This window comes from Symphalangus syndactylus, chromosome 12 (assembly GCF_028878055.3).
Source record: "Symphalangus syndactylus isolate Jambi chromosome 12, NHGRI_mSymSyn1-v2.1_pri, whole genome shotgun sequence".
Lineage (NCBI taxonomy): Eukaryota > Metazoa > Chordata > Mammalia > Primates > Hylobatidae > Symphalangus > Symphalangus syndactylus.
In genome coordinates this window covers 72,604,916-72,631,193 of record NC_072441.2, presented here as the reverse complement: position 1 = coordinate 72,631,193, position 26,278 = coordinate 72,604,916, and the positions used below count along the sequence as shown (strand labels likewise).

General features: G+C 40.9%; 1 protein-coding gene across 1 annotated transcript; it reads left to right on the top strand.

The window, feature by feature from the left end:
* Positions 1–9,847: 9,847 nt before the first annotated feature.
* ADAM30 (ADAM metallopeptidase domain 30) lies at positions 9,848–12,566 on the top strand. Its single transcript, XM_063625913.1, has one exon. It carries the CDS (start codon positions 10,033–10,035, stop codon positions 12,406–12,408), a length of 2,376 nt encoding a protein of 791 aa, XP_063481983.1. The 5' UTR covers positions 9,848–10,032; the 3' UTR covers positions 12,409–12,566.
* Positions 12,567–26,278: the final 13,712 nt, after the last annotated feature.

Genomic DNA, 26,278 nt, shown 5'->3' with positions numbered 1-26,278 from the left:
CCACTGCCAGCACCAAAGCAAGCCATTTGGAGGCCCAAGAACCAGCCTGTCTAGACCTGCTAACACTGGTGCCAGTGCACATTACCCTGGGGCTCAACAACAGGCATTGTCAGCCTGCCACTGCCACCACTGGGACACAAGGACTGGCCCGTTTTGTGTCCCCATCCCTAGCAGAATGTCACCACAGCCTCCACTAACAACCACACCCTAAGCCACTGCTATTGATGCTGGTTACAGCCAAATAAATCATACAGAGACTACACTACTGCATGCACCTGGAATCAAAGCCAAAGTGCCCTACACAACCAATACCATAGATACATCCTCAGAAAAAAGTCTTCCCTTATGAAAGCAAATTCACAAAGTTGGAAGAAGTGATTGTTACACCAGATGTGCAGATATCAGTGTAAAGACACAAGAAACATGAAAAAGTAAGGAAAGATAGCATCCTCAAACGAACACAATAATTCTTCAGCAAAAGATTCCCATGAAAAAGAAACTTACAAAATCCCAGAAAGGAATTCAAAATAACAATTTTTTAAAGCTTAGTGAGATACAACAGAACAAAGTAAACAATACAAAGAAATCAGAAAAACAATTCAGGGTATGAATGAGAAATTTACCAAAGAGATAGAGGTCATAAATAAAAGAACCAAACAGATTCTGAAACTGAAAAACGCATTAAATGGCATTAAAAAATATATTCAAAAACTTCAATAATAGACTAGATCAAGCAGAAGAATTTCAGAACTTGAAGACAGATCTTTTGAAATAACCCAGCCAGGCAAAAATAAAGAAAAAAGAATTTAAAAGAATGAGTGAAGCCCACATGACATATAGCACACTATTAAGCAACCAAATGTTTAAATTTCTGGTGTCTCAGAAGGTGAGAGAAAATATAAGATCAAAAACCTATTTAACAAAACAATAGCTGGAAATTTTCCAAGTCTAGCAAGCGATTTAGACATCCAGATAACAGGAAACTCATAGATCTCCAAATAGATACAATTTAAAAAGGTTTTCTCCATGGCCCATTATAGTCAAACTGCCAAAAGTCAAAGACAGAGAATTCTAAAAACAGCAACAGAAATGTGTTTAGTCACTTATAAGGGAACCCCCACCAGACTAACAGCACATTTCTCAGCAGAAACCTTATAGGCCAGAAGATAATTAGATTATATATTCAAAGTGTTGAAAGAAAAAACACCAACCAAGGATACTATACCCAAAAAGTTATTTATAAATGAAAGAGAAATAGTCTTTCCCAAATAAGCAAATGCTGAGGGAATTCATCACCACTCGACAAGTTCTACAAGAAATGATTAAGGAAGTCCTATACCTGGAAACAAATGGATGATATCTACCATCATGAAAACACGTGAGTGTATAAAGCACACTGGTAGAGCAAACACACAAATAAAGAAAAGAAAGGACTCAAATGTTACCACTAAGGAAAATCACCAAACCACAATAATAAATGATAAAAGAGAAAGAAAGGAACAAAGGATATACAAAAAACTCAAAATCAATTGATAAAATAAAAACAGGAATAAGTCCTCACATATCAATAATAGTCTTAAATGTAAGCAGATTAAACTTTCCATGTAAAAGATATAGACTGGCTAAATGGATTAAAAAAACAAAACAAAACATGCTCCAACTATATGTTGCCTTCAAACTTAGTGAAAGTATTCTAGCTTGATGTGTAAACAAGTTGTAAACTCACCTAGGAGTATACCCTTGTAACAAACCAACTGAGTCTCAGCCAATTATAGTAGCTGAACCTTCCGCAAATCCCAGGCTTTAAGTTGCCAGATTATGCCCAAATAAAACAAACCTCAAACTGTACCAATCATTTAATCCCTGTATGTCATTTCTTGTTTTCTGATTTTTAAGTATAGCTCACCATGATGGAGGTGGGGGTATTCTGAACAATTTTTGGTTCAGAATGCTTCCCAGTTCTAAAACCTGTTTCCTGCATAAACTTTGTTAAATTTAATTTCTCTTAGGTTTTTCTTTAATAATTGTAAAATATAGCATATAAAGAAATGAAGATAAAACTTTCAAGAATATTTTAACAAATATATACAGCAAACCCTAGCAGTCAAGAAATATACTGCTAACACCCCAGCAAAAGCTACACCAAGCATACCCTTCTTCCTCCCTCCCTTCTTTTCCTGAGTATAGCCCCTTCCTTTCACCCTAGAAATAATAACTCCCTGACAGGTTTAGTAATAATTTCCTCAATTTATTTCACCAACTATCCGTTTGGGCTGCTATGACAAGATACCTCACGCTAGGTAATATATAAATTGAAGACAGATCTTGCTCACAGTTCTGGAGGCTAGGAAATCCAAGATAAAGACAACAGCAAATTTAGTGTCTGGTGAGGACTATTTCTCTCTTTGTTTCAAAGATGGAGCTTTCTTCCTGGGTCCTCACATGACAGTAGGGGCAAAGAAGCCCCCTCAGGCTTCTTTTTAAGGGCACTAATCCCATTCATAACTCATGGAACCCTGCTGATCACCTCCCAAAAGCCCACCTCCTAATACCACCACATTGGGGATTAAGTTTTCACATTTCAACTTAGGGGAGACATAAACATTCAGACTATAGCATTCTGCCTCTGGTGTCCCAAAATTTATGTTGTTCTCACATGCACATTCCATCCCAATAACCTCAAAACTCTTAATTAATTTCAGCATCAACACAGAAGTCTAAAGTCCAGAGTCTTGTCTAAACATCATTTAAATCAGGTACGAGTGAGACTCAAGTTATGATTCATCCTGAGGCAAATTGCCCTCTGGTTGTGAATCTGTGAAATCAAACTTATGTGCTTCTAAAATACAGTGGAGGGGAAGGCATACAATAAATGTTTCTATTCCAAAAAGGAAAAATAGGAAGGAATAAAGAGTTAACTGGTCTCAAGTAAGTCCAAAACCCCTCAGCGTAAACAACAGTAAATCTTAAGTCTTGACAATCAACTTTGACTTGATGTCCTGCCTTCTGGACAGACTGGTGCAGAGGTTAGAACCTCAAGGCTCCAGGTGACCTCACCCCCATGGCTTTGCTGAGCACAGCCCACACAGCAGTTTTCAGGGGTTGGAATCAGGTGCCTGTGGCTCTCCCAGGCGGCGTTTCACACTGGAGGCTCTACAGTTCTGGGGTTTTGGGGCAGCCCTGCTCCCATGGCTCCATTAGACATTGCTCTACTGGGGACTCTCCGTGGTGACCCAACTCCCACAGTTCCACTGAGCAATGCCCTAGTGGCAGCTGTCTGTGGTGGCCCTTCCCCTATGGCAGTTCTCAGCCTAGATTTCAAGGCTCTCTGGGGTATCCTTTGAAATCTATGTGGAGGTGGCCATCCTCCCACAGTTCTTGCATTCTGAGTGCCTGGAGATTTGGCACCATGTGAATGCTGCAAAAGTTTACTACCTGCACCCTCTGGAGGGCCAGACACTGCTGCTGGCACCACAACTGGGCCCACTGGAGCCACACCGGGGGTGGCCAAAAAGTGCTGCATTTGAATCAAAGAGCAGAGATTTGAAGTGGCACTGGGCAGTGAGTTAAAGGCCCCACATATGTCCTGGGCCCCTCCTTTTAAACCATTATGCCCTCATGGCTCTGCCACTGTGGACCTGTGATGGAAATGGCAGTCCCAAAGATCTCCAAATGTGTTCAGGGTCATTCTTTCATTGTCTTGATGAATGACACAGGGCTGAGTGATGCTGATCTCCTTATCAAAGAGTGATTTGGCCACACCCATGGTATCTTCTTCTGAACGCAACCCGGCTGAGAATTTTCCATATTATTACATTCTTTTCCCTTTTTGATTATCTGTCTTTAGCTCATTTCTGTCTTCTCACATTTTATCATAAGCAGTCACGAGAAGTCATGCCACACCCTCAACAGTTTGCTTAGAGATTTCTCCCCTGCAGATATCCTATTTCATCACTCAGAAGTTCTACCTTACACAAAACACAATTCAGCCATGTTTTGTGCCACTTTATAATAAGGACTGTGTTTCCTCTCATTTCCAATAACATGTTCCTCATTTCCATCTAATACCTCATCAGAATAGCCTTTACCATTCACATTTCTATTTAATACCAACGTTCTGACCATGACCACTTAGGTAATCTCTATGAAGACTGAGGCTTTCTCTATAGCTCTTCTCTTCTAACCCCTCACCAGAATCATCCTTAATGCTTCATTAATGGCAATGTACAGTTTAAAAAGAAATCATGTACCCCCAAACTGTTCTAACCACTACTCATTACCCAGTTCCAAAGCCACTTTTACATTTTAGGTATTTGTTAAAGTGACAGCCTATTCTCCATAACAATTTCTGATTGAAACTCTAAAAACACAGTTAGATTTTGCCAGGTTTTGAACTTTATATTCATTATGTTTTGTTTTTGCATATTTGTAAAGTTCTTCTGTGCTGTTGCATGTAACTGATTCATCACCTCCATTGCCACAGTCACTGTTGATAGAAGTTTGGATTGTTATCTGTGTGGAGAATATTGTTATGTCCATGTGCCCTGGTGTACATACATAACATTTCTGTAGGATATTTACCTAGAGTGGAATTGCTGGATCACAGGGTCTTCATATTTTCAGATATATAAGAAATGCTAAACAGGGCTTTAAAGTGGTTTTACCGATTTACATTGCCAGCAAAGAATATAAGAGTTCTTACTCTTCTACATCCTCACCTAAACTTTATGTTAATCGGCTTCCTGAATCATTTTCAACTTGATGGACATCTGATAGAAGCTTTAATTTGCAGTATTCTGTTTAGTAATGTGGTTGAGAACCTTTCCAATTGTTTACTGACCATATAAATTTTCTCTTTTGTGAAGTGATTGTTAAACTCTTTCGCTCATTTTTCTGTTAGATTATCTGTCTTGTTCTCATTGACTTGACAGAGTCACTTACAATGTCCTTTGTCAGTTATAGGATTATTCAATATCTTGATCCAATAATAAGACAGACTCCTGCCTTAGATGGGAGACAGAATTATATTCCATATAAAAGAAAAACCAGAGACATGCCAAAATAAATTTGTTAAAGCACATATTAGACAGACATTTTTACAATAATAGAATGAAGAAAGACAGAAGAATAACATGAAACTCAGCAACCAGGCGGGTTTAAAATGTTCTGCATGGTGAAAAACATTAAATAACTGACTGGAAGAAGAGATTTGCAAAACATAAATAGCTCCAACAAATCACTAAAAGCAGAACAAACCATGTAATATAAGAACGAACAGACAAATTTAAGAATAAAAAAAGTAGATTGGTTTTCAGCTATTAAATATGCTCAACTTCACTAATAACCAGAGAATGCAAATTGAAATAATGAGTTGCCTTCTTTTTATAATGCAGGTGTAGGTTAAAGAGTTGGATATTATATACTACTGGAAATGTTGCGAGAATATGGGCCTTCTGTACCTGTACTGTGTAACATGGCAGCTACTGGTCACAAGTGGCTATTTAAATTTAAATTAGGCCAGGCACGGTGGCTCACGCCATTAATCCCAGCACTTTGGGAGGCCGAAATGGGCAGATCACGAGGTCAAGAGATCGAGACCATCCTGGCCAACATGGTGAAATCCCGTCTCTACTAAAAATACAAAAATTAGCTGGGCACAGTGGTGCGTGCCTGTAATCCCAGCTACTCAGGAGGCTGAGGCAGGAGAATCGTTGAACCCGGGAAGTGGAGGTTGCAGTGAGCCGAGATCGCGCCACTGCACTCCAGCCTGGCGTCACAGTGAGTCTCCATCTCAATAAATAAATACATTAATTAAAAAATGAAATAAAGTTAAATTAAATAAATTTTAAAGTATAAAGTTCAACTGCTTAGTCATACTAGCCACATTTCAAGTGCTCAATAGGCAGAGGTGGCTAGTGGCTACAGTATTGGGCTATGTTAACATTTTCATCATCACAAAAAGTTCTATTGGGAAGCACTATTTTATAGATAGTTTGCAAAGAAGTAGAAGATTTTTAGAGGGAGGTTGTATTCTCTTGGATCTAACACTTTCAATTCTAGGACTCTATCACAATGTAAATACTTTTCAGGGGCAAAGAAAATGTATGTGTATTTATTATGTGTGTGTGTGTAAATTGTTGTAAATATACACATATATATTTACTGTCAAAATATAGAAAACCTTATAAACAAGATAAATGTAATATTTTAAACAACATAATTACATCATCCTTACATGAGGAAAATTGTTAAATAAATATTTGCTTCCATACTATAGAACAGTATACATCTGTTGGAAGCAATAGTCTAAATCAGAAAACTACTCACAATATGTTGTTCACTTTAAAAAAAAAAAATAGAGACAGGGTCTCACTATGTTATCCAGGCTTGTCTTGATCATCTGAGCTCCAGTGATACACCCGTCTCACTTCCTAAAGTGCTGGGATTACAGGTGTGAGGCACCACTCCTGGCCCCAATGTGTTGTTCACTGAAAAAGGCAAGGGTAAAATAATATGAATAGTATGTACTTATTTATTTATTTGAACCATTTTATTAAGGTATGATTCACATGTAAAAAGTTGTACATATTTAATGTATTTACATCTCAGTGAATTTGGGGATAAATATATACCTGTGAAACCATCACCATTATCAAGGCCATAAACATAGCCATCATCTCCAAAGTTTCCTTGAACCCTCTTTATCATTATTGGCGTGTGTGTGTGTGTGTGTGTGTGTGTGTGAAGAACACAAGAGATCGACCCTCTTAGTAAATTTTAAGTATACAGTACAGTACTGTTGGCTATAGGCACTGTACTGTATTATGGATCTCTAGAAGTTGTTTATCTTGCACAGGTGAAACTTTGTACCCTTTGACCATCACCTCATTTCATCCTCCCCCCAGGACCTGGAAACTACCATTCTACTCTCTGCTTCTATGACTTTGACTATTTTATTCCACATATAAGTGAGATGATACAGTATTCATCTTTTTGGGTATGGCTTATTTCACTTGGCATAATGCCTTTAAATATTACATAGTTTCTATACTTGTAAAGACATATCAAAAAATGGAGAAAGAATTATACTTATTAGTCACATCTGCGGAGGGGAGTGTATTAGACAAGCATGCAGGGCTGGAGGATAATGGAGGCTTTCATTTGTTACTCTGTTATCATTCAGGGTTATTTGTATCCTTTGTGATACACATGTATAATTTCCATAAATAAAGAGAAATATTTCAAAGCAGGCTGTTTACACAAGGCTCAGAGTCCAACACTCAGATGCGTTTAGCACACAGATTATATTGTAGCAATGGGAATTGATTAATTAGTGTTTTTCTTCAAGAAATTCTATAACAGCCCAAAGAAAAATGGTACAGAGATGAAAATGATGATTTGATTAAATAGAATAGATCCAGAAGATATATTCAAATTGCCCTCCCCAATTTAGGCTGCTGGGTGTTGCTTGAGAAAATAAAATTAATTTACAGACAGGAAACTGCAATTTCTGGTTTCCAACCTGAATTAGGCCCTCAACACACTTGGTGATACTTTTATTTTTCCCTAGTCCACTGTCTCCTGAGCTCTCTTCTTCATCTCTTTCAGCTCTATCACCCCTACACTCCCAGCAGCTGATGTCACAGAGAAAGCTGAAGCCTTCTGACTAGCTCTCCCTTATTTTCTCACTGCACTCATAGCTTCACTGCCTGCTACCCTGCTGTCTGCTCCACCCCTGCCTCCTGCTCTGATGCCCCCAAGGAGGATCTCGCTGCCTCATCACCCAACCTCTCCTGGAGGCTGAGCAAGGCCCCAGCAGGGACTCTTTCCTCTAACAAGTCCTCTTTCTACCACATGGTTCCCAAGCTACTTTTTTACCTTTTCTCTCTCCTTCACCCAATTTCTTGAAAGTGCAGTCTAGGTTTGTCATCTCCTCTTTCTAACCTCCAATTTACATTCCAACCTCCTGGTATGTGGCTTTGCTCATCAGCAGTGCCCCGAAACAGTTTGCACTAAAGTTTCTATAACCTCCTTTGTGCTCACTGCAGTGTTTCTGGAACTCTGCTCAGTATTTCACCTGTTGGTCATAACATCGTTCATGAAGTGCTTCTGCAATAACCTGTTATCCTGCCTTTCTTTTTATATCAATATCCACTCCTTCACAGGTCATTGCAAGCTTCTTTCCTTCAGCCTGACCTTAAATCCTACTATTCCGGAGCGCTCCAACCTGGTCTTTCTCTGCTCATTCCTCACCATCCCATGAGGCATCATCATCAGCTTTTATGGCTCCAGTCAGCACCACTGTGCAGAGGACTCTAGTTCAGCTCCAACTCAGGCATCTCAGCCCAGAGGATGCTGCCTAGTTGTCTGCAGTTGAGAAATCCCTTCTTCAATGCTCCTTTACTGGAATCTGGAAATCTACATTTTGCAAGCAGAGCTTTTCATATTTATTTCCTTTATCTAAATCTATTTGTTCCGATGTTTTTCTTCTTTGAGTGGTTAGAGCCATGACACACACATACACCTAAGCCAGAAACATCAACATTCTTTTTCATGTTTGCCTCTTTCATCCTGGGATAATCCATGCAAGCATTAAGTCCAGCAGAGTCTAAGTGGTTTTAAATCTCTTGAAGCTGTCAACTTTTGTCCTTCCCCAAAGAGACAACAGAGTTGACTAGTAAAGAAGGCAGGCTCTGGGTAGAGTTGCCTAAATGTTCACAGGGATTGCTTCAGCTGACGCCACCTTCTGAACCATGGTACAGTTTTCATGTCCTCATGTGCAAAGTATGGGGGATAATAGTAGTACCTATAACCTAGGGTCATGGTGAAGATGTAATGGGCTGATTTATGCAGAGCATAGCAGGGTATGTAGCATGAAAGAAGCCAGTCTTCCATAAGTACTGTTTATTATCAGCCCTAAGGCCATGCTTTCTGCCAACAGACAACATTGCTTGGTACAAGAGCTTTTCACTAGTCTCCCTGACTGAAGCCTGTTCCTTTTTAACCTTTCCTTGTAATTCAGCCAAACTGAATATCCCAGGAATAAAACTGAAAATATTCCTCTCATATCAGAATCCCTCAGAATCACCTCATGACCTTCTGATTTGCCCTTTTGTGGACGATAAACCCTTCCATTTTCTGAGCCAGAGGCTTCTTCCTTTGTGGAGTAGCCTCACCACTCGACTAGGAACATAACCAGCTATCTACCTTTCTCAGAAAGCACTTGGGTTTGCTCTTATAACAGGCACTTTTCTAGGTTCTTCCCACCATTGCACATGGACACACAAAAATTACACTGACCCCTGGCACCCCAAAGAAAAACAGCAGAAAGCACCCCCAGGCAAAATGAGCTCAGAACCTTTCTGTTGCCTGGGCCCACAACTGAAGTTCAGGGCCTTCTCTAAAAAGAAGCCACAGCCGAAGCCAGAGGAACTGCCCAGAGTGAGGCTGGGGGTGTGGAGTCTACATTGATACTCTCAGGCTGTTTCCACTCTTGCTGGTTCTGATGCTCCTTTCTTTTGCTGCAAGCAACCCTAGCGGAAAACTGGGAAATGTCCAACAATGAAGTTAGGACAGTGGCCCATAAAACATCGGATTCCAACCTGTGTCCTAAGGTGTAAAGACACAGACTAAAGGCAAAGATATAGTGAGCCTTTAACACCTTCTCCTTTGTTCTTCCTATTTCTCTATTCCTTCTCCGTTTCCGATGGTGTTCTCTACCCTCTCTCCATCCCACGTGCCAATAGCCCCTCTTTTCTCTTTTATTCTCGCCCACGTTTCCCTCCTTTCTTCCACCTGCGCCCAACGGTACGGCCCGGAAAACGAACTGGATGCGTTGGACAGGGCACGCGCGCATTGCGGACGCCAGCTAGACCGAGCCCTGGGAGGCTACGGGGTCCCTCGGAAACCCTGCCAGGGGAGCCGGGTTTTGCGCTCAGGCGCCTCTAGCGGCGGCCCCCAGAAGTCTGACTCGCGAGGCCCGAGTTGCAGGGACTGAATAGCAAACTGAGGCTCAGTAGGGAACAACAGACCATGAGGTCAGTGCAGATCTTCCTCTCCCAATGCCGATTGCTCCTTGTACTAGTTCCGACAGTGCTCCTTCTTAAGTCTCTTGGCGAAGATGTAATTTTTCACCCTGAAGGGGAGTTTGACTCATATGAAGTCACCATTCCTGAGAAGCTGAGCTTCCGGGGAGAGGTGCAGAGTGTGGTCAGTCCCGTGTCCTACCTACTGCAGTTAAAAGGCAAGAAGCACGTCCTCCATTTGTGGCCCAAGAGACTTCTGTTGCCCCAACATCTGCGCGTTTTCTCCTTCACAGAACATGGGGAACTGCTGGAGGATCATCCTTATATACCAAAGGACTGCAACTACATGGGCTCCGTGGAAGAGTCTCCGGACTCTAAAGCTACTATAAGCACATGCATGGGTGGTCTCCGAGGTGTATTTAACATTGATGCCAAACATTACCAAATTGAGCCCCTCAAGGCCTCTCCCAGTTTTGAACATGTCGTCTATCTCCTGAAGAAAGAGCAGTTTGGGAATCAGGTTTGTGGCTTAAGTGATGATGAAATAGAATGGCAGATGGCCCCTTATGAGAATAAGGCGAGGCTAAGGGACTTTCCTGGATCCTATAAACACCCAAAGTACTTGGAATTGATCCTACTCTTTGATCAAAGTAGGTATAGGTTTGTGAACAGCAATCTTTCTCAAGTCATACATGATGCCATTCTTTTGACTGGGATTATGGACACCTACTTTCAAGATGTTCGTATGAGGATACACTTAAAGGCTCTTGAAGTATGGACAGATTTTAACAAAATACGCGTTGGATATCCAGAATTAGCTGAAGTTTTAGGCAGATTTGTAATATATAAAAAACATGTATTAAATGCTCGCCTGTCATCAGATTGGGCACATTTATATCTTCAAAGAAAATATAATGATGCTCTTGCATGGTCGTTTGGAAAAGTGTGTTCTCTAGAATATGCTGGATCAGTGAGTACTTTACTAGATACAAATATCCTTGCCCCTGCTACCTGGTCTGCTCATGAGCTGGGTCATGCCGTAGGGATGTTACATGATGAACAATACTGCCAATGTAGGGGTAAGCTTAATTGCATCATGGGCTCAGGACGCACTGGGTTTAGCAATTGCAGTTATATCTCTTTTTTTAAACATATCTCTTCGGGAGCAACATGTCTAAATAATATCCCAGGACTAGGTTATGTGCTTAAGAGATGTGGAAACAAAATTGTGGAAGACAATGAGGAATGTGATTGTGGTTCGACAGAGGAGTGTCAGAAAGATCGGTGTTGCCAATCAAATTGTAAGTTGCAACCAGGTGCCAACTGTAGCACTGGACTTTGCTGTCATGATTGCCAGTTTCGTCCATCTGGATACGTGTGTAGGCAGGAAGGAAATGAATGTGACCTTGCAGAGTACTGTGACGGGAATTCAAGTTCCTGCCCAAATGACGTTTATAAGCAGGATGGAACCCCTTGCAAGTATGAAGGCCGTTGTTTCAGGAAGGGGTGCAGATCCAGATATATGCAGTGCCAAAGCATTTTTGGACCTGATGCCATGGAGGCTCCTAGTGAGTGCTATGACGCAGTTAACTTAATAGGTGATCAATTTGGTAACTGTGAGATTACAGGAATTCGAAATTTTAAAAAGTGTGAAAGTGCAAATTCAATATGTGGCAGGCTACAGTGTATAAATGTCGAAACCATCCCTGATTTGCCAGAGCATACGACTATAATTTCTACTCATTTACGGGCAGAAAATCTCATGTGCTGGGGCACAGGCTATCATCTATCCATGAAACCCATGGGGATACCTGACCTGGGTATGATAAATGATGGCACCTCCTGTGGAGAAGACCGGATATGTTTTAACAAAAATTGCGTCAATAGCTCAGTCCTGCAGTTTGACTGTTTGCCTGAGAAATGCAATACCCGGGGTGTTTGCAACAACAGAAAAAACTGCCACTGCATGTATGGCTGGGCACCTCCATTCTGTGAGGGGGTGGGGTATGGAGGAAGCATTGACAGTGGGCCTCCAGGACTGCTCAGAGGGGCGATTCCCTCGTCAATTCGGATTGTGTCCATCATAATGTTTCGCCTTATTTTATTAATCCTTTCAGTGGTTTTTGTGTTTTTCCGGCAAGTGATAGGAAACCATTTAAAACCTAAGCAGGAAAAAATGCCACTATTCAAAGCAAAAACTGAACAGGAAGAATCTAAAACAAAAACTGTACAGGAAGAATCTAAAACAAAAACTGGACAGGCAGAATCTAAAGCAAAAACTGGACAGGAAGAATCTAGAACAAAAACTGTACAGGAAGAATCTAAAGCAAACATTGAAAGTAAACGACCCAAAGCAAAGAGTGTCAAGAAACAAAAAAAGTAACTGGGCAATCCATACTCATTCAGTAACACTGGCTCATTTATTTAACCAGCTAATCATTTATCCAAAGGCTTTCCATTCTTCTCCCAATATTTTTTTACTTTAATTTTTCCCACAAGTTTTGATCAGCAAATAAACGGCATTCGTGTTTTGGAAACAAACCAGTGCATTCTACTTCTCTAGTGTTCACTTGCCCCTCAGTTTGTGACCAAGTTGTGGGTATTCTGAAAATCATGCTCCAATGGCTTTTCCATACACTAAAGCTCTGAAAGTAGTGAGTTTCCTAGAATTACCGTGGTATTCAAGGTTTAGTCTTGTTTCTCAGAATCCCAAGGAACAAAGCAATTGTCTGCCTCTCCCTCTGCCTCCCTCAACTTGATCCATGTGAACATCCGCACCTGCACCCATGCTGATCAACAAATGCCGACAACACATTTTATGAATAGAAAACGCTTCTATAAGCATTTTCAGTATTTGGAGTGATCTCAGGTGGGTTAATGACACTGATCTGTCCTAACTCTTGCATTGCACCACAGTGCAATGATGACAAGATGATGCCAGGCCCTGGCAGTATCCTGGGGCAAGGCTGTTAAGAAAATTTTGTGTTTGCAGTGTCTGCTTGCAGAGGCAGAGCTTTTGTGAGTGTGTGTGTACTGAGTGACACCTGGCCCTATGTTTGCCACTCTCCTAAGTAGCACAGAGGAGGAGTGAGGAACGCCTTTCAAGGACCCCCATGTCTCTGCCTCCACATCTTCCTTCCCGTTTGCACAGTGCTTTGGGTGGGAGGAGAGGACTGAGGGGTGCCTTGGCAGGAGTCAGTATCCACTTCTTTTATCCAAGGGGGGATTGTCCCTCTCAGATTTGTGTCAGGCTAAGTTTTTTGGTCTTGTTCTAGGCTAGGTCTTCCTGCTTTTCTCTCATCTTACCCCAGTGCTCCTCTCCCTCCTCAGGCAACACCGCAGGCCTGCAGTGCCCCATCCCAATCTCCTGTTTCTTTTTTTTTTTTTTTTTTTTTTTTTTGAGACTGAGTCTTGCTCTGTCACCCAGGCTGGAGTGCAGTGGTGCGATCTCAGCTCACTGCAAACTCTGCCTCCAGGGTTCACGTCATTCTCCTGCCTCAGCCTCCTGAGTAGTTGGGACTACAGGCTCCTGCCACCACGCCCAGCTAAGTTTTTGTATTTTTAGTAGAGACAGGATTTCACCGTGTTAGCCAGGATGGTCTCGATATCCCAACCTCATGATCTGCCTGCCTTGGCCTCCCAAAGTGCTGGGATTACAGGCATGAGCCACCATGCTCAGCTTCCTGTTTCTTAGTCACACTTCTAATGAAAGATGAACTTGCGCCAGTGTCACAGGGAAGGTTGGTCCCCAGACTGTTTTTTCTCAGCATATGTGCCAGCAGCCTTCTAAGAGCTACATGTGTATTATTAACATGCATACTGCTGACAACAGCTCCATGAGATAGGTGCCATTATTTTCTCATTTTACAAAAGAGAAACTGAGGCACTGCAAAGTTAAATAACCTGCCCGAAGTTACACAGCTAAGTAATGACATTATTCAAGGAAACTTTATATGAAAATTAGAAAACTGAATTGAGAGCATTTATTCAAAAATCATAAGGATATTTACACATTAGGATTTTTAAAAAATTTCGATTGTGGTAAAATACACATACTATAATATTGACCGTCTTAACCATTTTTATGTGTGTGGTTCAGCAGTGTTAAGTATTTTATATTGCTGTGCAAATAATCTCCAGAACTCTTTTCATCTTGCAAAACTGAAACCCCATACCCATTAAACAACAATTCTCCATTCTTCCATCCCTTTACCCCTCCCAACCAATATCCTACTTTCTATCTGTGTGAATTTGGCTAATCTAGGTACTTCATATAAATAGAATCTCATAGTATTTGCCCTTTTGTGATTGGCTTATTTCACTTAGCACAATGTCTTTAGGGTTCATCTATGTTGTAGTATTTTGTGTTGGAATTTCCTTATTTTGTAAGGCTGAATGATAGCTAGATGTTTCTGCATACCACATTGTGTCTAATCATTCTTCACTGATGGGCACTTGAGTTGCTTCCACCTTTTGCCTATTGTGAGTAAGGCTGCTATGAACATAGGTATACAAACATCTGTTCATGTCTCTGCTTTCAATTCTTTTGGATATAAATCCAGAAGTGGAATCGCTAGATCATGGGATAGTTCTATTTTTAATTTTTTAAGGAATTGCCATACTGTTTCCCATAACAGCTGCACCTTTTTATATTCCCACTAGGAGTGTACAAAGGTTCCAATTTCTCTACATCCTCCCCAACACTAGTATTTTCTGGTTTTTATAGATAATAGCCATCTTAATGGGTGTAACATGGTGTCTCATTGTGGTTATGCATTTCTCTAATGATGAGTGATACTGTGCATCTTTTCTTATGCTTATTGGCCATAAGGATATCTTTTTCAGAGAAATGTGTATTCAAATCTTTTGTCCATTGTTTGAGTTGTTTGGTTTCTTTTTTGTTGAATTGTAGGGGTTCTTTAAATATTCTGGAAATTAACCCTGTATCCAAATATATGACTTGAAGATATTTTCTCCCATTCTGTAGGTTGCTTTTTCATTCTGTTGGTTGCTTTTTCATTCTGTTGATTTTGTGCTTTGATGCACAGAAGTTTTAAATTTTTATGCACAGAAGTTTTAATTCTGTGCTTTGATGCACAGAAGTTTTTAAATTGCATAGTACAGTTTATCTATTTTTACTTTTGCTTCCCATTTTTCAATGTTACATCTAAGAAATCCAATTACCAAATTCAATATCATAATACACTTTTTTCTGTATTTTTTTTTTTTTTTTTTTGAGACGGGGTCTCGTTCTGTCACCCAGGCTGGAGTGCAGTGGCATGATCTCTGCTTACTGCAACCTCTGCCTCCTGGGCTCAAGCAATTCTCCTGCCTCAGCCTCCCAAGTAGCTGGGAATACAGGACGTGCACCATCATGCCCAGCTAATTTGTATGTTTTTCTGTAAGTGTTTTATACGTTTAGGTCTTACATACAGGTATTTGATCCTTTTTTTTTTTGAGATGGGGTCATGTTCTGTCACCCAAGCTAGAGTTTGCAGTGGTGTGAACACAGTTCATTGCAGCCTCAACCTCCTGGGCTCAAGTGATCTGATCCTTTCACCTCAGCCTCCCGAGTAGCTGGGACTAAAGGCATGTGCCACCACACCCAGCTATTTTTTTTCTATTTTTTTGCAGAGATGAAATTTCACATGGTGCTTAGGTTGTCTCTAACTCCCGGGCTCAAGCAATCCTCCTGCCTCAGTCTCCCAAATTGTTGGGATTATAGGCGTGAGCCACCATGCTTGGCTTTTGAACCATTTTGAGTTAACTTTTGTATGTGGTGTAAAGTGTTTTTTTCTTTTGCATGTACATATTTAGTTTTAAAATCTTCTACTATTGTGATATTTCTTCTATTTCTCCCTTCAGTTTTGTCAGTGTTTGCTTTATATATATAGGTGCTTTAATGTTGGGTGCATACATAGTTATGACTGTTGTATCTTGCTGGTGGATTGATATTTTATCATTGTAAAATCCTTTTTTGTCTCTTGAGACAGTTTTTGACAGAAAGTTTACTTTGCCTAATATAAATATAGTCACTCCTGGTCTCTTTTTGTTGCCATTTGCATGTAATTTCTTTTTCCACCCCTTTACTTTCAGCTGATGTGTTTCCTTAAATCTAAAATGACTTTGTCATAGACAGCATAGGTTGGGTCTTGGTTTTTATTTTTATTATTTTTTATTTATTATTATTTTTTTGAGATAGAGTCTCATTCTGTCACTGAGGCTGGAGTGCAGTGGCATGATCGCGGCTCACTGCAACCTCCACCTTCCGGATTCAAGTGATTCTCCTGCCTCAGCCTCCCGAGTAGTGGTGCCCACCACCACACTCAGCTAACTTTTGCATTTTCAGTAGAGACAGGGTCTCACCATGTTGGCCAGACTGGTCTTGAACTCCTGACCTCAAGTTATCCACCCGTCTTAGGCTCCCCAAATGCTGGGATTACAGGCGTGAACCACCATGCCAGGCCGGCCTTGCTTTCTTTAAAAAATCCATCCAGCCACTCTATGTCTTTTGATTGGGGAGGATTTTAACCCATTTATATTTAAAGTCATTATTAATAGAAAAGGATTTACTATTGGCATTTTTAAGATGATATCTGTTAGTCTTGCCATTCCTTTCAGTGTCTTTTCTTCTGTTTCTCTCTTCCTTTGTGTTTTCTTGGGCTGTTTTTCTTTTTTGGTATAAGTATGCTTTGATTCCTTTCTCTTTTTTAATGTAATCTCTATGGTATTTTTTTGTGATTACCTTGGGATTAAATAAAACATCTTATTGTTATAACAGTTTAAGCTGATAACAAGTTTAATCATGTACAAAAACTACACTTTCAATTATCCCCCCAAACACATACTTTATGTTATTATTGTCACAATTTACATCTATTCATACTGTCTCTTAACAATTTTTAGTGATAGTTATTTTTAATACTTTGTCTATTAACTTTTATACTAGAGTTAAAAGTAATTTACTCACCACCATTATAATAATATAGTATCCTATATTTGTCTATGTGTTTACCTTTACCAATGAGTTTCAGTCTTTCTTTTGCTATCAGGTTGCTGTTTTGTGTCCTTTTATTTCAACTTGAAAAACTTCCTTTAGTGTTACTTGTAAGATAGGCCTAGTGGTGATGAACCCTCTCAGCTCTTGTTTGCCTGTTAAAGTCTTTTACTTTGAAGGAGAGTTTTGACAGTTAGAGCATTCTTGGTTATCAGGATTATTTTTTCCTTCAGGACCTTGGATATATCACCCCAATTCCTTCTAGTCTGCAAGATGTCTGCTGGAAAATCTTCTGACAGTCTTCTGGAGGTTTTATTTTATGTGACAAATCACTTTTGTCTTGCTGCTTTCAAAATTCTCAGTCTTTGACTTTTGACAACTTGATTATAGTGTATCTCAGTGTGGAACTCTTTGTGCTCCTTTTGTTTGGTGTCCTTTGGGCTTCTTGGATCTGTGTGTTTCTTTCCTCAGATTTGGGGAGTTTTCAGCCATTATTTCTTTGAATAAGCTTTTTGTTCCTTTCTCTCTCTATTCTCCTTTTGGAACTTTCATAATGTGTATATTGGTCCATTTGATAGTTTTACATAATTCCCCTAATCTTTCTTTATTCTTTAAATTTTGTTTTTGTTACTCTAACTGAATTATTTTTGGTGCTCTGTTTGAAGTTCACTGATTCTTACTTCTGCTTTATCTATGTGCTGTTAAATCCCTCTAGTGAATTTTTCAGTTCAGTTATTGTGTTCTTCCCCTTCATGATTCCCATTTAGTACTTTTCAATATTTTCTATCTCTTTTTGTTGAAATTCTCCTTTTGTTCATTTATTGTTCTTTTGGCTTTGGTGAGCATCTTTATGAGAATTATTTTTAATTTGCTGTCAAATAAACCATATAACTATGTTTCATTAGGGTCAGTTTCTAGATATCTATCTTGTTTCTTTATTCAGAACATCCTTGCTAATTTTTTTTTTCTTGACTCTCTGTGTTGGTGTCTACACATCAGAAAGGGCATGCACCTTTCTCAGTCTTTATGGGCTGTCCTTACACAAGAGAAGGTTTGCACCAATCTTCACAGCCAGAGATTTTAGAGGCCTCTACCAACTTTCCATCCCCAGAGAGAAGCAGATAGGTGTGGTTATTGGCTCTTCACTATGTGGTAAGCCAGGGGGGAAACTATATCACCTACAGGCTCAAGCCACTATCTCTATTCTCTCCCAGGCAGACAGACAGTGCTGAACCCATTAGAATTTCAAGACTGTTGTGACAGATACTAGGTCTTTGAGCATTCCTGGAAAAGTTGGAGCACTGGACACATGGATCAACGCTTTCTCCAGAGAGAATCTTAAAGCTGGGTTTTTTGCCTGCTTACTCTGTGCTGAGCAGAGGGGTAGCTCAGCACTCCACTAGCCCAAGTGACTGTCTCTGTTTGCCTCCAGGTGACTATGCTGCACTGGATCCATGAGATCTCCAAGACCAGTATGTGGAAATCCAGTCTTCTATGGAGTCCTTTCAGAAAAGTTGACACCAACTCCCTCCCTCCCCTAGGTGAAGCTGGAAACTAGGTTGTCTCTTCCTGACTGTAAGGGGATGAAATGGGGACAGGATCTCTTGTGAAGGTGTCCTGAATCTCCCTATCAGCTTCATTGAGTTTGATTTTTTATTTTCCCAGGGCTCAAGATGCTTTCAATGTGTGTATGATATCTCACAAAGAGAACTTGTCTATAAATTATTGCTGAATCGTGTGTTTGTGAGGAGAAGAAGGGTTGAGAACTTCCACCACCATTTTTCCCTTCTCCTAGTTATGGTAATTTTAAAGGAAAAGAAACAAATAAGAGGTCCTTTCTTCAAGGCTTAAATAAATCAACATTAAACCTTTGCTAAAAGGCTCCATTTGACCTTTCATCCCTTTTAAACATGAATTCAAGGGTTTTAATGTCTCTCCAGTGAAGCTTATCCTTCACAAGAAGAATCTGAAGAATCTGTCCAGGGAAAGACAAAACCATTTACAGAGAAAACCTTTGCATTTACATGTATTCCGCCCTTAAATTTCTGGGCCTTCTTTCAGTCATTTTCCTCAAGAAACACAGAGAGAGGCCTCTTGTTGAGAAGCCTGGATGAAAAATGCATTTCAACTGGAATTCTTCTCTTTTTCAAGGGAGGAAACCAAACCAGCTGGAAACTCATTGCTGCCAAAATTTGTCACAGAAAGACATGGATACTAAGTGGAAATATCCAGGCCAGACCACTGTTGTGGTGCAGAAGAAAGCAGCTGTTGGAGAAAAAAAGAGTGAGAGCAGCAAAAAATCTGCCGGAAGAAGCTCTCTAAACACAGAGTAGCCCCTGGGAGTGGTACTGGTAGACTGGCTAGCAGAGGATGGTCTCCCTATTTTGTTCAAATGGACCTACAAGGGGATGAAGAGTGAGGAGAATCTTACCTGTGGCACACTGGCATTCATAGCTATTTGGGTGATTGATACTTTGCCCCATTCAGACACGAGTACTGGAACAGTCATCAATACCAATCTGGAAAAGTGGCCAGGCCTTTTATAATCTAATTCTTAATTCTTAATTTCCAATTCTACCCTCTAACTAGAAGAGAGGGGAAGTGTGTGTGTGTGTGTGTGTGTGTGTGTAGGGGTGTGTGTGTGTGTATGAGAGAGAGAGATGTGCGTTTCTGCTATTCTTTTACCTAAACTATCACTGAGGTGGGGCTTTATATTAAGAATCAAGTGCATACCTTCCATATGTTTAATAACGAGAATGAAATATATGGTTATGGTTACACTGAAAGGTTAGTTGTAAACACTGCAGGTGTAGCAAGAGAAATCCGAGGTTTGGGTGTAACTTGCTGTAACAGTAAAATGTGCTCCTGTTGAAACACTTGCTGAGTTCGATAGACACTCCAAGGAATAGGAAATGTTCTGGGTACTCCCCCATGACACACTCGTCCACATCTTCTGGGCAGGTGCAAATATACTGCCCATTGAGGGGGTTCGTGTCACACAGTGCCCCCTTGTGGCAAAGATTGCTGACGCATGCACCATCCAGAAGACACAGGAGACCTGTTGCAGCGTGGGCAAAGGAGAATTAAGAGAAAATGCCCCTCACTTGGGGAAGAGCTTTCTCTTTCACCAAGGAGGGAAAACCTCATGATCAGTTCCTCAAAATCCAACATGGAGATTTATAGTCAACTTCCGCTTTGCCTGATACTACCTTGGGGACACGCTTGGCCACCAGCAAAGCACCTAGCTGCAACCCTAGACTCTGACCCTGAGCTTTCAGCTAGACCTCTCCTCCAGGGCAGAGACATCTACAGGCCAGAAAATAGGAAGACGGAGATAGGAAAGTGGAGCTGTCTTCTAGATAGTGTGCCAGATTTAGCAAATAAAATAGAGGATGTCCAGTTGCATTTGAACTTCTGAAAAACAGCGTATCTCTCTGTATTCTTATAACTGGCCATTAAACTAAAATTATCTCAGAAAACGAAGTTTACTTTTTAACTATTAGGGCAAGTAAAGATAGAGAGAAGTGATTAAAGATGCAAAGCCCTGGTATAGTACTGCTGTGAATGGTAAAGCCAAGAATGATAAGACTGGGGCAAATTGTGCTCACCCAGAGGCACCCTAGTTTCAGGGATGTGGATTCATGGAATATGATGCAGGAAGCCCACACAATGTAACAGGATAGGTTGGCTGTGCTTGAAAAAAAGAGCACATTGAAGGATGAAAAGCATGAGACCACCTGTGCTTATATGGTAGGCCACTACAATAGCAAAGGATGGGGGTCTAAGGCAAAGGCTCCCAGCCCCCATGACAAGGAACAAGGGTGTGACTTTAAGTTACACCCAAGGTATTTGTGTGAGGCAGTGAGTGCAGGAGAGCTGGGATTTAAACTGGGGCTGCCTCACTCTAAAATTCTTAACAAAGACCTGAGGTGAGAACCTGACCATATCAAGCCATCTCTGCATGTCTTGGGCTTCCCAAGGGCACACAGGCATGGGGAAGTGGATGGTATGGAGGAGGTGAGGACTCAAATCATGACTCAAACAACTGGTTACTGCAAACTCCTATCTAAAAGGGAAATGCATTTTTTAGGTACAGTTTGCTGGTTTTTGAATGAGACTGAATTTTGAAGATTAGCTGCCTTCACTGAATACCTTTGGACCAGGTATCTGTTTGATAGTGCTTGTTAAAGACAGAAAATCTAGAGATTCAAGAAGATATTGGCTTGTAAGTAATTATCTACTGAATGGATCACAGTTCTCTAAGGTTCAGGCACATTTCTTCAGATTCACATTCCCTTCCAGTCTCACTTCTGCCAGATTTTTTGCTCCTTATTAAAATTCTATCAACCAGTTCTAAAATTCAGAGTGAGGAAACAGCAGCCAGTCATTGTACTTGCTTATTCTAAAAGCCCCAGTGGAACATCTGCTATGATTCAGCACCTTCCTTCATGTCATCACCCTCCTGCGACAGGAGAAAACCAATGCAGAAACCTAAAAATAAGAAACTTCAGGCTCAGGAATTAAAAAAAAATCCCTCCCAAGTTCACACGGTTGGTGAGTGAGAGTGCTGCACTGAAACCCAGATCAGTCTGACTGCAAATCTGATGCTCTTTGACTGCAGCAGAGTTGAGTGTTCAGTCCTGGATGTGATCAACACAATCTACAGATGTGGTCCCTGATCCCAGGGTCTTACAGCACCCTGAGAAGGCATAGGTGCACAAGACAGTTAAGGAACACTCAGAGAGGAATAAAGGCAGAAGGTCACTAGATATTAGAGTGAGAAAAGTTCTTGGTGAGCACCTAGAGGTGTTAAGTGTATACTCTAAGATCATTGAGCTTATCCTACTACTCCATGGCAAGAAAGCAGCAGCCTGTGCTGGAGAAGGAAGGTTTACTGACAGTGGTAGCGAGGGGCTTAATGGGAGAAAATGGTTGGAGATCATTAGGAGATTTGACATCAAGTATAATTCTGAACTTGGTACAATAAGCAAAGTGGAGTATAGGTGCATGGGTGGGAAACAACATGATCAAAGATGTGTTTGAACATTCATTGGGCAGTAGCACATAGAAGAGACTAAAGACAGATGACTGTTAACAGGCAGAGAGGGAGGAGAGAGCACTAAGTTATGAGTTACCTAAGTATAAAAGCCTGGTGGAAATGGAGAGCTATGTTTCCCCCAGCCCTACCAAGCTACAAAATCTTCAGCTCAACAAGGCTGAGCATGTATTGTCATATATGTCGACACGCAAACTTTGCTGGCGAACTCCCAAAACACATTCTACGAAGCTCAACGAGGCAAGTTTTTGAGGGCAACAATAATTCCTCTTAGTCATTTCCATCTGCCAGATATTGCAGGCTGGGCTATGGCAGTGGGCTAATACATCTCACTTCCTAAATGCAAAAGAGAAAATAAAACCCAGCTAGTGTTTAAAAATTTCCTTCTTTAATGCCACAATGAGTCTGGGCTAACCTAATATGACATGTCACCCTCCCCAATTCTTGGCTGATACATTAACCTTAAAACACTGGAGTCGCTAGTAGCTACTGATGGTTTTCTGATGGTTTACTTGTGCCTTTTAAATATGTTTCAAACCTAACTCCTTCCATTTCGCATGCCATCACATTTGTCTAGGAACTCAGAACTTCTCCCCTCTTCTAATCCTGCCCGACTTCAATCTATTATTCATATGACAGCCATAGAATATTTTAAAGATATAAATCAGATAATTTTTTTTTTCCTGCTTAAACTTCCAATCCTTTAAATAAAATTCAAACTACTTTTCTGGACTCACATTATCCTGCATGATGCTGACTCTTCTTTCTCTACAATCTTATTTAGCTTCACTCTCCCATTCATACTTTTTACTTTAGCCACAATGATTTCCTTTTGGTTCCTTAAACATTAAGTTCTCTCCTGCCTCAGTGCTGCTGCATAAGCTGCTCTGTCCACCTGAAACATTTTTTCCCTGCTTATTCACATGGCGAGGTACCTGTCTTATCAGTAGAGTAGATCTCCAAATGCACATCTCCTCATGATTCTCCACCATTGCATCATTCCATTCAATCCATACTGGAATGTATCACAAGCTGTGATTTTATATTTATTTACTCTTTACAGTCTCTTCCTCATTTTGCTATAAGCTCCAGGAGGGCAGGGACTCTGTCTGCTATTCACCTCGGTATCTATGCCAGCCACTGTACTAGACGCTTGGTGTCAGTGGTGGAACTGACCTTGGACAGCATCTAATCTAACATGCTCATTTTCCAGATCAGGACACTAGGACCTGAGAGGTATAGCAACTTGCCCAACTTTGCACAGTTAGTTGGCAAAAGAATTAGAAGTGAAAATATTTCAGTGATGAAAAAGCTTTTGGGGTATGTGATTGCTGCAGATCAAGTTAGTTTTCAAAATAAAGAAGGTCAATCTGAGCTGACTGTTGAGGGATGTAGGGAAAGAAGAAGAAGCTCAGAGTGCTGTAAGTGAAGATGACATGGCATTACCAACCCACCATTAGCAAAGGAAGTATCCTGTTTTGATTGTGTAGGAGGATGTCGATCTTTTCTTGTTGCTCTGTCCTCTGGCTTCAGGGTGAACAAGTAAGATTATGGGCACAGCCTGTGGCAGTAAATATAACAGGGTGAACCTAAGAGGTCTGTGCTGAAATAGAAACCATGGCCTGGGCCTCATTAGCACCACGCTCCAGCCAAGTGAGCCAAGGACCACAAAACAGTCAGCACTTATGAGCTGTAACACGCGGGGACACAAACAGCTCATTACGGCTCTCTCAAGGCAAGGGACCCACCCCCAAACCACTAATCTGACTCGGAGCAACAAGTCATTAGAAAGAAAGAAAGGAGGCCAACAAAGGGAAAGAAAGGAAAGAAGAGAAAAGAAAGGAATTGAAAAAAGTAAAGTTGCTGAGTCACAGTGCTCAACCTTCCTCATCATCTCTCAACTGTGAAGTTTGTGGGAAAAAGTTTGATCACATCACTGGTCCTGTTAAGCGTCAACTCTCATTGCAAAACAATCCCCACAAGAGTAACAGATAAAAAATGAGCTTGGCCGGCCCTTGCCCTGACCCTGCTACCTTCTCCTCTATGGCTGAGTCAAGAGAGCTCCGTCTCCTATATACCTTTCCAACCAGCAGTCACCGAAGCCCCTGAGTTCTGGAGTTTCATCTCTTTCTGTGTCAGAGCAGATCATTCTTGGGACTTCTATCCTACAAAACCTCAGCTCCATACACAGGAGACTTTCTATCACGCTGCTGAAGTTGGAGCTGAAGAACAAAGGACAAGCTTGAGTGTCCCATCACCTGCTGGGAATAAACTTGGGTGAAACATTCTGTATAAACACTGCTGTCTATAGGGCCTGCCTACTTAGAGGATGGTCTGGGAGTATAGATGTGGCTAAGGGGACAATGTAGTTGTAGAAAGGATATTCATACAGAATAAATGCAAGAAATTCCTCCACTAATTCTAGACACCATCATCTTTTTCAGGACTTCTCAAAGGCCTAGTTTCCCTGCATCATGACCAATGTATTTTCTAAAGAGCTGCCAGGATGATCTTAACATGTAAAGTGGACTGTGCCACTCGCTTGTTCAAATCCTTTGATGAATTATTTTGCATTTAGGATAAAATTCTAACACCTACCAGTGTTTTCTGCCTATCTCTTTAGGCTCTAACCATGAAATACCACTAGCTCCAGCCACCCTGGGCTTTTTTTCATTTCTCAAAATGATCACATTCTTTCCCTTCTCAGTGGCTAGCACATGTTATTCCTTGTGCCTGGGATAGCCTTATCCTCACTCTCCCCAACTCCTACTCATTGTCTATATTGAAAATGTTACCTTCTCAAAGAGACCTTACTTGCCTGTCACTAAACACAATTAATTCTGCCTGTTAATATGCTCTCCAGATACATTCTATGTTTCCTGCAAGGCATTTTGTACAGTTCAGAATATTATAGAGAAGTATATTGTCTATGTTTGTGTTTCTCACTAGACTGTCGGTGCCATGAAGAAATGGGTGGTTGCCATTTACCTCATCACTAAGTCCCCAGCGTACAGCATGGTGCCAAGCTTAAATAAATATTCATTAAATGAATGTTTATCTGCTTCAAGTTATCTTATTTAAGTTATCCTAATCCCAAAATAATAATTATCTTTCAACTCACCCTTCTCATAGCAACAGTATCTCTATTCTGTTCCTACCCAAAGTGTCTGTCACCCTTGTCTACACCACCAGTCCGCACACAAACCCCTCATCCCAGTCCCCTTCCTGTGTCACTAAACTCCACCTCATTTGTACCACGCCCAGATTCACCTTGCCTTTGCCCACTAATCCTTCAATTACGCCTCAAGGGCAACTCTACATTAAGGTGTACAACTTCCTTCTTTGACTGAAACCTGAGATTTCCCTAAAGACACCAGCCCAGTCAGCCCTCTGTGGTAGAGCTCCTGCAGTCCTCCTCTTTTAAACACTGCCACCGACAGGAAACTAGGGGAGAAAGAGCGGGTTTTCTCTTTATTATCCAATGCCACTTCCATCAGGACACCCTCCCTCTGCTCCTCCTTTGAAACTAAATCGTCTTCAAATCTTCACAACTGAATTCCAGGTCAGTCTACGTATATATGTATGTATATAATATGATATATATTACATATATGTATATATATGTGTGTGTGTGTGTGTGTGTATATATATATATTTATTTATTTATTTATTTCTGGGTTCCAGGCATGGAATGCTTTGTCTCAATTGTCAAATATAATCCTTACCTAGGATTAGTCCACTTTTGCAAATGTAGTAGAGATCTGGTCCATACTAAAGACAGATACTAAAGTCCCTCAGGGAAGTAAGAAGAGACTCTGACAGACCTTAATTAACAGCCTGAATTTGGAGGGAGGTGTTAGGTCCAGGAAGAACTGGAAATTTGATACTCACAGTCATTCATGCATTTGTTTTTTTAACAAATATGAACACACTATGTGCCGGGCCCTGACGTATACACACTGGGATTGTTATGATAAACAGCCATGGCTTCTACCCTGCAGAAGTTACAGATAGCAGATTTCCAACAAACAAGCAGGGATGACACAGAGTGATAGGCACTCTCAGAGATACCTGTGGCCTTTGGAGCACAGAAGAGGGAGAAGAAAGAACTAGAAAAAGGAACTATTAGGGGAAAGCCTGTAGGGCACACAGGAGGAGTGCGCCAGGTTGTGTGAGAGTGTGGAAGTGTGTGAGGGCGTC

What these genes read in the sequence shown, in the direction of transcription:
- ADAM30 (XM_063625913.1), top strand. Translation starts at nt 10,033, where the DNA reads ATGAGGTCAGTGCAGATCTTCCTCTCCCAATGCCGATTGCTCCTTGTA.